At 37.5% G+C, this 13,489-nt stretch overlaps 1 protein-coding gene across 1 annotated transcript in view; it reads right to left on the bottom strand.

Moving 5' to 3' along the window:
• The window catches only part of CPS1 (carbamoyl-phosphate synthase 1), a 134,035-nt gene that overhangs the window by 31,559 nt on the left and 88,987 nt on the right, over window positions 1-13,489 (bottom strand). The window contains exons 26-29 of the mRNA XM_037849356.1: window positions 7,417-7,611; window positions 6,934-7,001; window positions 5,212-5,287; window positions 1,120-1,197 (exon numbers count right to left, since the gene is read on the bottom strand). Coding sequence (XP_037705284.1) covers window positions 1,120-1,197; window positions 5,212-5,287; window positions 6,934-7,001; window positions 7,417-7,611 — 417 coding nt within the window. The remainder of the gene's footprint in view (window positions 1-1,119; window positions 1,198-5,211; window positions 5,288-6,933; window positions 7,002-7,416; window positions 7,612-13,489) is intronic.

Genomic DNA, 13,489 nt, shown 5'->3' with positions numbered 1-13,489 from the left:
TGGAAAATGAAGAGAGATCAAACTTGTGTTCTGAGACTCTGGAGCCCAGGAGGTCAGAGGATGAGAGTTTCAGGGACTCAGACCTTAATTCAAAATAAGAAATACCTGAGAAGTAAAAAATAGAAAAGAAAAGAAAAAAGGAAGAAAAAAACCACATCAACGCATAATCTTACAACTTTTTGTGCTTTGAATCACCTAAAGAGTATAAACAGAAAACAGATGACCACATTCCAAAGATGCTGTGAAGAAAATTCCTGTATTGGGTGGTGGGGAGGATTGGAATAAATGATCTCTAGGGACACTTCATCTCAAGATTATATGACTCTGCAATAAGAAGACATCATAGCTACAAAACAAGCAAACAACTGCTAATCTGGAAGCCTCCAAAAATTGTTTTTAAAGACTTCACATTTTCAGTAGTGTTTGAAGTATTTGCAGAGTAGAAGATGAAGGCTTTTTATTTTTCCTTAAATCAGATAAAACAACATGAACACCCTAAAACTTTCTATAGTTCAAGATAAATCACAAATGCCTCATTAGTACAACTAGCAATCTAAAGGAAAGCATTTTTCACATTTTCCTTTCTCCCTGAAGTTGGAGGCATTCATTGTATTAGCAGTACAAGATGTGATATGGTAAGCCAATTTTACATTATTATTCTTATCCTCTCTACTCTGTTTGGTTTTTCCTTTATTAACCCAATAAAAAGGGGGAGGGTGGGAAATCTAGAGAGAAAAAAAACCAAGGATTCAATTAGGAACTTCAGAAAGAAAAGTATTGGATGTTTTTATAATATCCATTGAAACATAAAAGGAAAATCATGGACAAAAGAAAATGAGGGAGAAAATCTATTCAAAAAGAATGATCAGTACAGGATGATAATTAATTTTGAATATCATCAAAGAGAAATTCTAACAGTATGAAATACAGGAAATGTGATGTCTGTGACACCAAATGAATTGTCGGTGGATTTGATTTTTTTTGACTGAGCAGCTTCTCCATTATCATTAGAGACTTATTTTATAGACTAAAATCTAACCTGTGTCATGTTTCAAAATTGCTAAGAAAATAAAAGTGTTGAGAAGGCAGGGATGGAGAAGATGGGGATAAAGTACTCACCCTTCCATCTTTGCCCACAGCATCCATTTCTACTTCCCGGGCCCCCTCAATAAATTTTGTCAGCACCACTGGGTGTTCCTGCCACCAAGAAAACAGAAAGGAGGAACATTTCACTGAAATTCTGTGTTAAGTTGTATACTTTAAGTAAATACTGGGAAAAACCTATAAAATTCTTAAGGCTAAACATACTACATAACTCATTAGTCCATCTGTTTTGTAAGAAAGGGCATTTTCTGCTTACAATGAGGTGAAGGGTGTTTCTCCAACTCTGAGTGTTCAGTGAACTAAACATGAATTCTGAAATCTCAAAAAAAGTCTTCTAGGTTAGGTAAAGAAGAGGCTAAGGAGGGACCAGAATTCGGATTCCTTCCTTGCTTCCAGGATCACCAAAATCGCTCTACTTTATAATTATGTCATTATTATTATTTTTATTATTATTGGTTCAATTTCTTTCTTCCTACCCTCATTGTTTCCAAGCACTACAATTTCCTTAAAAAGTTCTATATATGAGAATTGTGAAAGATCTTAGAATGAGAGTAGCATTTCGTTTCCATTAGGCCAAAAATGAAATCCTTTTCTGGAATTCATATGGCTTACACCACTCCTAAGGGAGTAATGACATTTGCAACTGTATAATCAAGCATTTTTCTTTATTAATTTTATAACATTCTCCTTTTCTCTGCCCTTTCGGATTCCTTATCATATTTGAAGTGCTTTCCATACTTAGTTTCTTTCATGACCATGATGCCCTCTACAACCTGACCACCACTTGCTTTTCCCAAATTAAATGAAGAGGTTGACTGAAGATCTCCAGGGTTTACGTATCTCTTCTCCTCTCTGTCATAGGCTCCAGCAACCTGGGCCACTTGCTGTTTTCTGAACGGCCTTGCATTTACCTGTCTATATGACTCTCTTCCCCATGTGTATTCCACTTTTACTCCCTAGCTTTGTCTTTCAAATTGTAACTCATCCTTCAACGCCTAGTTCAAATGATACCTCCTCCCTGAAGCCTTCCCTGAATATCAGTCTTTATATGCTTTTGGCCACTATCATGGAGATCAGCATATGTCTATATATTATGGTTTTTTCTATATTATGATGATAGCATAACTTCCAAAAAAGGTAAAGTTTGCCAACTGTCTTCGTTTCCCTAGCCAAGACTAAGATGGGATTCTTGGTTCAAGTGATTTAGAGAAGCAGGATAGGGCGATGGGGAAAAGCTAGCAAGTTGTGTTCTCAGATGGAGAGCTGCTGTACTCCAACCCCAGGGGGAGCTCTGGAGCATGAATTGCACCACAGAGTTAGACACGCCTTAAGGCAAAAGGTCAGTCATTGGCTGGGGTTTGAGGGTGGTAGTGAGGTAAGGGGTCTTGCCTCCCAATTGAAGAGATTCCCCTTTGGCTAAGGACAGTTACCCAGAAGTACAGCTATGAGATGTTATCAGCTACCACAGCAACTGAGGCAAAGCTACTCCCATAAGTAAAGGAATCTGCAAGGAGCATGGACAGCATCCAACAATTAATTTCATTCATGACATAGTCCTTACTATGGTAAGGAAAAAAAATCTATTAATAAATGTCAATCTTTTAGCAACATTATTACATTGTTGTCCCCATCCTTCTTAAAGTACTTTCTTCCTTTAGCATCTGTAAATCAGATTTTCATGCTTTCATTCCTAATATTTGGGATCCTCTTTCTCAGAATCCAATAAGGCTCCCTATTCTCTAGTCCTTAAATACTGGTTTTACTCTGGCCTCTGTATTACTGTTCTTCTATACTCCCTCAGTGGTTGTTTCCATTCTCAATGCTTCAATTAAAATGATATGCTGTTTACTTCCAAATCTCTATTTACATCTCTATCTCTAGTCATCATCTTGCTCTTCAATTCCAGATCTATTTAATTCCTTTCCTTCATATTCCAAAAGATCAACTAAATATATTATTTCCACATTTAAAAGTTTTTCCTTCTCCCTAGCCCCCAATGATGGCACCACCATTCATCCCACTGCCTGCAGCAGAATGTCAGAAGTCATCCTTTACCCTTTTGTATCCTCTCATCCACTCATTCACTAATTCCCTTCAATTCACATCTTCATTATCTCTAGAATTCAAATACTTCTCTCCATCTTCACTGTCATTATGCTCATCCAAGGCACTGTCATCTCTATCCTGGGCTGCAGCAACCACTTTCTAACCTCTTTCTATAAGAGCAGTCTTGCCCCATACCTCACTCTCCATACTACAGCAGAGTGATTTTTTAAAATAGAAAATATGATTAAAACCCAAGGTCATTATAATGACTGACCCTAGAACCTCCTAGAACTGGTCCCTGTCTACCTACTTCACCATCATGATAGTCAGCCCTCACTTCCATGTTTGGCACCCTAGTCATAGTGAACTCCTCATCAGTTTCTAGAAACACCTTCAGGCCTTTACAAGCATGATGTGAGCCTTTCACCCAATTAACAATGAATCTGCCATCAGAAATCAATTCAAGAGTCCCTTCTCCAGGAACTAGACCCCAAGACTTTCATGCTCTCCTCAACATCCTATATTTTCTCTATTGCAATACTAATCATACTTAACTGTAATTATTTGATGTCAAATGTACTGACCAATGAAATAGCTCCATAAGGACAGAGACTGTGTCTAATTTTTCATGAGTATAACTCCTGTTACCAAAAATAGGTAATGAGTACTGACACCAAGAATGTTATACAGCAGGTGCTAAATGTGGGTGAATATACAGGTAAGTGATTGATGGGAACTGGTTTTACTCTGGATTCATTGAATTGAGTGTCCCAGATTGCACTGTAGTTGGATGGGAGACTTGGCCAGAAAGTCAGGATATCTCTATTATAAAACTTTGACCCTACATGGGCTCTACCCATATTCTAGAAAAGAACACATTTTCAAAAATATTCTACTGAGTAGAGGCCCTGTGAGGTGTTCCAGGCAGAAAAGAGAGGAAACCAGCTCTATCACTCAGATAGGTCCAGATGGGTCTAGCTGCTGGCTTCTCAAATGGGAGCACTGCAGGACCCCTGGCAGGGAATAAGATAGAGGAGAGCATTGTCAGCATCTCATTCCAGAAGTGCTTTAATGAAAACTGGACCACTGGAGAGATTCCTTCCTCAGTTACCTGACTTTCAAACAAACGTAAATTCACTTTTGAACCACTTGGTTTTCTTTTCTTTTACTCTTTGCCTTTTCTCACCTGGTATCTTTATACACTCTCTTCACTGCCCAAAACTCAAGGGGAGCAGCAACCATACAGTAGGGGGATCTGGCTTCATGTGTATGGGAACAATACATGCCCTTTATTCCCCTTTGAAATGCCTCTAATTTCACTCTTCAGCTCCCTCCAAATTCCACTTGTCTAACATCAAACTCTTCTCTATGAGTTGTTCTTTTTCCTTTTTTTATTTTAACCCCAACTAGCTTTTGAAAGCTTTTAAAAGGAAAACATCACGTTCATCCTCTATAGTTCAAGGTCTGCAGATCAATAACCCCACTGGGTAAATCTTAAATGGACCACACTGAGGTAATACCAAAAGAGAAAATAAAAGCTGGGGGCAGTGGAGGAAGGTGGTTGACTCACCATAAAATTATAAACATTTTTATTAACTCACAATTGGAATGTAGCAAAATGAAAAAAAAAAAAATAGAATCAATAACCTTAGTGAGGAGATTTAGTATTGAAGTTGCACGGTTGACTAAGGCCAAGTCCCCAGGTGTGAGAATTAAATGCTTTCACTGGTTAAGGACAAACTTGTTTGGGCAGTCATCCAGCTGGGAATCCCTGGGATAACTTGGCCGGTATCTAACACAAGAGCAGAGCAAGGATGTTCCTCTTGGAGTCTAAAAATGTAAATATCTCTGCTTTGGTCTTCCTCTTCTTCCAGTGACCCTAAGGGTCTAAATATAATGAAAAGCTTTTGCATTTTCTCATTCCCATATGTAAAAGACAAGCAGGTTGAAGAAAAAAAGGGAAACTGCCCTAACAGCAGTGAAAAGAAAAACAGAGTGCCCACATTTTAAGGCAGCAATTAACAGGAGGTAAAAGTCACCCGGGAGGAAATCAGACACTACCTGAGAGACTCTAGTGGCCTCCTCTAGGAATTTTTTCATCTCATCCTCAGAGAATACCACATTCATGGCAGACCCACTGGGAAAAGAGGAAAAACAAAAATGAAAAAAAGCAGGTCAGTTTATTTTACCACTTCAGAGCTAAAACATGCTAGACTTGATTAATTCTTAAAACGGTTCCAGACAACTTCTTTTCCATTTGGGGTTGCATGAGAAGGTAATTTTCTCTATGTTGACAATTCATTCCATTTAATCACAAGGACAACCAGCCCAAGTAAAGTCACTGGAGTTGGGGATGAAGGTGAGGGATTAGGTTTGTAATGATGTTCAAAGGGAGACCGAATATTTGCCCTTTCTAATTTACTGTTTAACTCTCTACTAGTTCCAGGTAATTCTGAAACCTTAACAGAATTCAGCCAAGGCTTTAGTTTCTCTAACACTTTTTCTTCAGAATTCATTGCCAATAGCTGATCTTTACCCACTCGTATGTTATCAAAGCAGGTCATTCAGCTGCCTTAACTGGGTTACAAAAGAATCAGTTTTTCCAGTAGCATTTGAAAATTAAATGTAAAGTATCTGACTGAATCATATTCAATTGTGTTCTTGCTTCTAAGTCCTTGAGAAAAAATACTTTCTGATATCAATTTACTCTAAATTCTGACAGTTTCAAAATGGGTTGGGAGGGGAGGAAAGGAGGAACAATAAGAGAGAAAGGAGAGGAGGGGAAGAAATAAGAAAGAAAATATTACTTTCCACTTTGTTTTACAAAGCAGTATTTTCTTTGCCTTTTCTACTTTATTACCAAGTTCTGCATAAAGTGCTTTCAATTGCTTCATCTGTTTAAGAACAGGAGGCTAGAGCAAGAACATTGATAATTCACAATATAGGAAACCAGATCAAAGATATAGAGTGCAAAAATGAGAAAAGAAGCTCAGTAGTCAAATCTGCTTTATGCAATCCCCCCTTAAATGTGTGTGCTGTTGAAATTAACTTATATTAGTACCTCAAAAGAGTGGTATTATTAGACTGTGGTTTACACAAAATGTCATTTAAATAAAAAGGAGTTTTCCACCTCATTTGAAATTTTTCATTATTTTAAAGGATTCCATCTCAAATTCCATTTACACTTCCAAATTGTGCACAGCAAATTGTGTTTCTCTTATTATCCTCTATTGAGTGAAGTAGTTCCTTACATACGGTAACATCTGAAGAAAGTAAGTGATAATTCACAACTTCTCCTTTTGAAGTTACAACTTAGTTTCAAAGTTTAATATAAAAGATCCTCACTATCCGTGGTCCCCATCATGGGGAAGTGGAGAGCGGGGAAGCTCAGAATTTCAAACCGGAGGCACTATCTTAACAACAGTTAAGATAAGTTGTCATTTCTGGGTATCAGAAAGCAAATATTGGCGAGAGATATCCCAAGCTGTTGTTGTTGTTGTTTAAATTGTTCTGTTCTGTAATGTAAAACTATCTCACCCTCAATTTGGCAAGAAGTTCTTAGCCTCTTTATATTGCCACTGAAGTCTCTTCATTTTGCAGCTCCCTGATGGAAAAGCATTAGGCTAAAGGATCTGGTGGGGCTCTTGATCTGACTGGGATGATCTGGGGATTGTCAGGTGCATTTATAAATTACTACACATCAAAACCTAGCGCTAGTGGCATACAACCTACATTTCTAAATCTCTGGATTTTTAAATCACTGTTTTCAAAACAATATATTACCTCAAAACATAGGAAGGTCTCAACAGGCAAGGGTAGCCCACGGAATTTGCAAATTCCAGTGCCTCATTCTAATTAAGAGAAACAACAAAAATATGTGAATAGTTTAAAATATGCAATAAAAATGCAGAATAGTATCATTAGATCAAGTGATAACCCAACTCTTTTTATCCTCTCTCTCACAACACCATTAAAATGTAAATTAGACATCGAAATACATAAAATTCCTAGTTTCTAATTCTAAATATCAAATCTAGTTCAAAAATTGTTTGAACTTCTTTTCATTGTCTGAATCTTAATGAGGGTACTGCTATCAATTTATAACTGGCATTTAACTGCAATCATGGAAAAACAGCAACTTGAAAGCGAATTCACTAAGCACAGTGCATTCTAACTGCCCTGAGGTTCACATTCCCAGTAGTTAACATTCAGGTTTCTACTCTTCAAAAGAGAACATCAAAAATAGATATGGGTTTCTCTCCTTACCAAGGTATTAACTGCCTTCCATGGTGCCTGAGACACCTTCAGCTCATCCAAGACGGCCGAGAAGATGGAGCGATCCTCAGCCCTGTCAATCTGCAGGGGGCTCGTGCCCATGATCTTGACGCCATTCTTGTACAGGGGAACTGCCAGGTTATTTGGGATCTGGCCCCCAACTGATATGATGCAGCCGCCACATGCCTGGAAAATACATTCACACTATCAGCCATTGGGGTCACTTTGTCATCAATGGACAACTGTGCTAACATTGCCTCCATTTCCTTTCTGATAATGTCTAACATGATTGGGACTTTTCATCCCTCCCATCAATGGATAATACTAATCCATGACACAGAGATAAACAGACTTAGTTCTGGCTTTCCAGGCAATTATATACTAAAGTCTTTGTGAGGCTTTCATAACTACACACAAATCCCATTTGTCATATTCACAGATGTGGCATTTAAAAAAAGAAAATCAAGCCTATTAATATTTTCACCATGCACTCTACACTGCAATCAATTAACTTCTGGACTACTGTCATAAGTTCCTAAATGGACAGAGCTCTCACCTCCCAACGTTCTCTCCTGTCCCCTTACACCTCAGTACTTCACATTGAGATTAATCATCCTACAAGGCTGTTCCACCAAGTTACTCCTGTATTCAGGGTTCTCCAAAGGCCCCCAACGCCTAAGGGGAAAAGTATAAGCTCTGTACTTAAGATAAAGACTGTCTGGGCAATTACGACTTTCCAGTCTCATCAATAGTCATCATCCCTCTCAGCCCCAGGAAGCCCCATCAAGGTACTCACTGTCCCCAGCTATGTACATTCCCACCAGCAAGCTTTCTGCACCCATCCTAACTTAACCTTCCATCGCTTCCCTTCTCTGCCTCTCTTTTTCCTTTCCTAAACTCCATGAACTAAGGTCCAATTTACATCTCAACTCCCATTTTGGCAGTGGAGTCCACAGTCCATCCTTTACTGCTCCCTCAACACTTATCTACAGTACTCAGTAAATGATTTTAATTCCTATTAACTTCCTAGTTGCTTTAGACTTAATTTGAATATTTGATTGGTATAAGATTTCCTTACTCAAAACTGAATCTTCTATTCACAAAGTCCCAAGATTAAAAAAAAAGCTCATCAAATCTCAAAGTCTCTTGATATGGGCATTATGGGAGTGAGGTGGGCCAATTCAGAATGTCAGGGAAAGCTCTGCACTTGGAATTAAAAGTCCCTCTGTCCCTGTCCACAGTGCAGGAAGCCAGAACACTGGGCCAGAGAGTGCAATGAGCTCCACAAGGGTGGACAAGGTCTCTCCAAAAGCCCTGTTAAACCACCCCCAACCAGGACTGAAGGGGCCCGGAGCAAATAGCTCCCTGGGTCTCACCAAAGAAAATCAAGATCGTCGAGCTCCAGGTGTCTCCTGACGTGGCAGATAAAACCATTAATTTTTTAAATTAATACGGGAGCCACCTATTCTGTCTTAACCTCTCACTCCAGCCCTCTCTCCTCTAAAACCTGTCCCACAGTGGGAGTAGATAGAAAGTCTCCAGCTCGAGCCTTTATCCCACCTCTCCCTTGCCACATTGGTAGTATTTCTTTTAAGTCATCAGTTTCTAGTAACACCAGAGTGTCCACCCCACTTCTAGGAAGGGATCTACTAAAAATATAAGGTGCTGAAATCCAAGTAATAGGCTGTCTGCCAAAGCAAGAACCTGAGAGTCCCATTGAAAGTACAGTAGCATTAAGTTGGCTACAGAAAAAGCCATAAAAAAAAAATCAACAAAGGTCCATAGACAGTCTAGCAAGCATGGTTCTGCAGAACAGATGAGTCTTAAACATTCTTGCAGCTAAAACAGGAAAAAACTGTGCTTTGCTTAATGAAACTTGTTGTCTTTACATAAATACAACCAGCTAAGTAGTTGAAAGCTTAAAAACTTTAAAAGAATATAAACATCATAAAACAAGCTAAAGAAAATGCAGCTAACAACTCATCCTGGCTTAGCTCTCTCCTATCCTACTTCTCGTCTTCTTTGCGCCCATTCTAGGACCTTGAATTCTAGGAACTTCTAACCAGGTTTATCTGCAGAACTGGTCAAGCTGACAAACCAGGAGGGCGGTGCCATGCTACTCCTCCAACAAAAACACCCTTACCAGCCACTTCCCTGTAATAGACCATAGGGACAGCTCTATGTCCCCCATCAGCCTAAAACAGATACAGGACAGACCTGTGTCCCTCAACATCGCTAGAAAAATAAAGGAAAAAAGCCTGGAATGTTAATTTAGGCCCTGGGCTCTCACCCCAACCCCGCCCTTAGAAATTCTGCAAGTCCACGGTGAACCACTGACCCCCGCCCTTAGGAATTTTACGATAGAGCCACGCCCCCTGCCCCCCCCCCCGCCCTTAGGAATCCTGCAGTTTGCAATAAAGCCACAGCCACCACACCCCCCGCCCCCCGGAACCCACCACCCACCTTTGGAATCCTGCAAGTTTGTGATAAAGTTTAAAATTTTAAACTTCCCTGCTCCCCAAGCTCCTGCTCTCAAACCAGCCAGTCCCTCTGTGAAATCCTCTAAAGTTCAGCCTTCTTATCTGTAAAATTAGTTTAGTTACACCTGTCTACTTCACAAGGTTACTGTGTAGATTAAATAAGATAATAAACATAAAAGGTAATATATACTATACAAACAAGACATTATATTAATAGCAGGAAATATTACAATACCTGCTAGGCCATGGATCTTGGCATAATTTGTGTTTGCCCTAATGACACATTATTTGTAGAATTACTTAAGTGATTGACATATGTCAAATGTATTTTATCATTATCGGAAAACATTCTGAAATACTCTCATAAGGGATGAAACTTACAAAAATTCATCTCTGATGAGAGAAATTATAGTACTGTCTAAATAAACACCCTGCAATTGGATGTTTAAATGTATTGTAAACAGCACTGAAAACAATAAATCATGTTACATGTTTTGTAAATGCACTTATGATACTTTTACCATATTTAAAAATGTGTTCAATATACTGTTTTGCAAAACATTTAAAAATGAGTATCTATTACATCAGGCACTCTTCTAAGCAGTAGAGATATAGCAGTCTCCTCTTCTCACATTCTAGAGTGGAAGGCAGATAATAAAAAATGAAATAAAAATGTGTTGAGTGATAACAAGCGCTATAAAGAAAAATGAAACAGAGCATGTGGAAAACCTGAGGAACTGAGGGATGAGCCATGCAGATAACTAGGATAAAAGTTTTCTGGACAGAGGGATCCACCAGTGTGCTGGCCCTAAGGTAGTGAAACAAGGACGAAGTAGGATAATGTAACAGTCCAAGAAAGAGATGATGGTGGCCTGGACTAGAGAGGTAGAAGGGTCTTAAAAGTCCAAACTCTTAGCTTTTCATTCATTACTCTTCCCAACATAGCTCCTACCTATACTGCCCAGTATTCTAATTCATGCATTTATCATATAGCCAAACTAAACTGTTCAATGTTCCTCAAAACATGCCTTCAGATTTTCTGATTATTAACCACATGCTATTCCTGAAATCTTGAAGACTTTTTTTCTTTCCTTTCTCTGACTATATCTCTTTGCCCTTGCTCCCCACAGCATATGCTCTACGTAACAGCCAGAATAAGCTTTTAAAACAAAAAGTCATATTATGTCACTCTTCCGTTCAAAACTTCCAGTGCCTCTCCATCTTTATTAGAGCACATGATCTCATTGTCTATGTAGCCTAGCCTAGAAACTTGAAATAACACAGCAAGCTTGAAATAACACAGTATAGCATAATGGTCTAGGGAACACGTAAAAAAAAAAAAAAATTAAAAAAAAAATAAAAATAAAAATAAAAATAATTATCCTCTTTCCTGAGATTTTTTAATTGGTTATTTAATTTTATTAGCCATGTTTGACTTTTATAGGCTTAAAAACAAATTCTGTAATTAAATGTATAAGAAAAATCTCTTATATGAAAGACTTCAAAATAATTTTTAAATATCACGGGAGAGGTAGCAATTTATCAGAAACAACTGGAGTCAATCACACTAAATAGGAATTTAAAGTTGAATAAAAGGGCTTTAAATAATAAATACATTAATATTTTTCAAAATAGCTCTACGAAACATTTTTCAGGACATTAACAAATTTCAAAATAATAACAATATAATAGCTTCTACTATTTATTGAGGATTTTACCATGTACCCTGGACTATCTGTTTTGACCTTCATAGTATCCCTATCAGGTGGTTATTACTGTCCTTATTTTATAGCTAAAGAAACGGAAGCTCAGTAAAGTTGAAATCACTTCCCCAATTACTACTCTAACAAACACAGTGCCTGTATTTGAACTCAGTTCTACAAATTTTAAAGTGTTTAACTAATATACAAATGTTCTAATCTTAAGCTAATTCTACATATTCTTGCTAGTTTCAGAAGTGCTTAATATTAGAGAATGAAAAAAGAGCTATTTCTAAAATACTCTTTCTGAAAGTGGTAAATAGAAAAACTTTCATCTGCAAAAACCACATTCTCATTATTGACCTCCAGAAATAAATAGATCATTTCTGGGAAGACAAATCATGGCCACAGGAAAGTCTTAGAGCAAGAGTGCGATGGTGTAGTGAACATTTTTCCTGTGTAGCAGAAGGAATATGGAGAAAATGTTTGTGGGATGAAGTTAATTTAGGGCAGTGTCATGGAAGATTCAATCATAAATTGGCCCCAACTGCAAGCATAGGATTTCTAGGGTCATATGGAAGGGGACCTGGTATCCCACACAGGTAAATCATCATCATTATCAAAATCAATTATGGCCAATTAGTTTTAATTACTCTACTGAAATAAATTATAAAATCAGGTATTGTTTCACAGATTTCTAAAATCTTTAGGCCTCAAAGAATTCCATTAGGTTCCCAAATTTCCATTGCTCTTATATAGATTGTTGATATTTTTTCTTATCTTAGCTACCTGTTTTTTAAGCCCAATATCATTAAGCTAACACAGCATGAGAATATTTCTGAAACAGTATTCAAGTTGAATTCATGGCACAAATTTATCCCTAGCAATAAGAAATTAAAATGAAATGTTTTCAATTGATTTGAGAACATCTTAATTTCTTCCAGAAACTAATAATTCTGGTGAGTCCTTATGTTTGAACAAATTAAAAGCTGTATTATAGACAGAATGCAGTGTGAGAAAACTTTTCTTACAGAGAAAAGAGAAATACAGCCCTGATTTTTTCTTTTTTCTTTTTTTTTATAGAGATTGTTCACAAGCCATACAATTATCCAAAGATCCAAAATGTACAATTAGTTGCCCATGGTATCATCATACAGCTATGCATCCATCACAATTAATCTTGTTTCAACTTTTAGAATATTTTCATTACTCCAGAAAAGAAATAAAGACAAAAGAAGGAAACTCAAATCCTCCCATACCCCTATCCACCTCCCCCCTCCATTATTGACTCACAGTATTGGTATAGTACATTTGTTACTGTTGATGAAAGAACGTTAAAATACTACTAAATGTAGTATATAGTTTGCAATAGGTATATATTTTTTCCTATATGTCTCTCTATTATTAACTTCTAGTTATAGCATCATATGTTTGCTGTAATTCATGAGAGAGATTTCTAATATTTGTACAGTTAATCACAGACAAATTCACTGTTCATACATTCCCATCTTTTAACCTTCACCTTTCCTTCTGGTGACATAACGTGACTCTGAGCTTACCCTTTCCACCACATTCACAGACCATTCAGCACTGTTAGTCATTCTCACAATGTGCTACCATCACCTCTGTCCACTTCCAAACATTTAAGTTCACCATAGTTGAACATTCTGTTCATAATAAGCAACCGCTCCCCATTAATGCTGTAGCCCCATTCTATACCCTGGTAACTTATATTCCATGTCTATAAGTTTACATATTATAACTAGTTCATATCAGTGAGACCCTGAAATATTTGTCCTTATATGTCTGTCTTATTTCACTCAATATAATGTCCTCGTTTTCTTCATCAACCCAATTTTTTTAAGATGGTTTTGTTCACCCACC

Source organism: Choloepus didactylus, chromosome 9 (genome assembly GCF_015220235.1).
Source record: "Choloepus didactylus isolate mChoDid1 chromosome 9, mChoDid1.pri, whole genome shotgun sequence".
NCBI lineage: Eukaryota > Metazoa > Chordata > Mammalia > Pilosa > Megalonychidae > Choloepus > Choloepus didactylus.
Note: the sequence above shows the minus strand (reverse complement) of the source record. Positions and strands in the feature narration are given on the sequence as shown.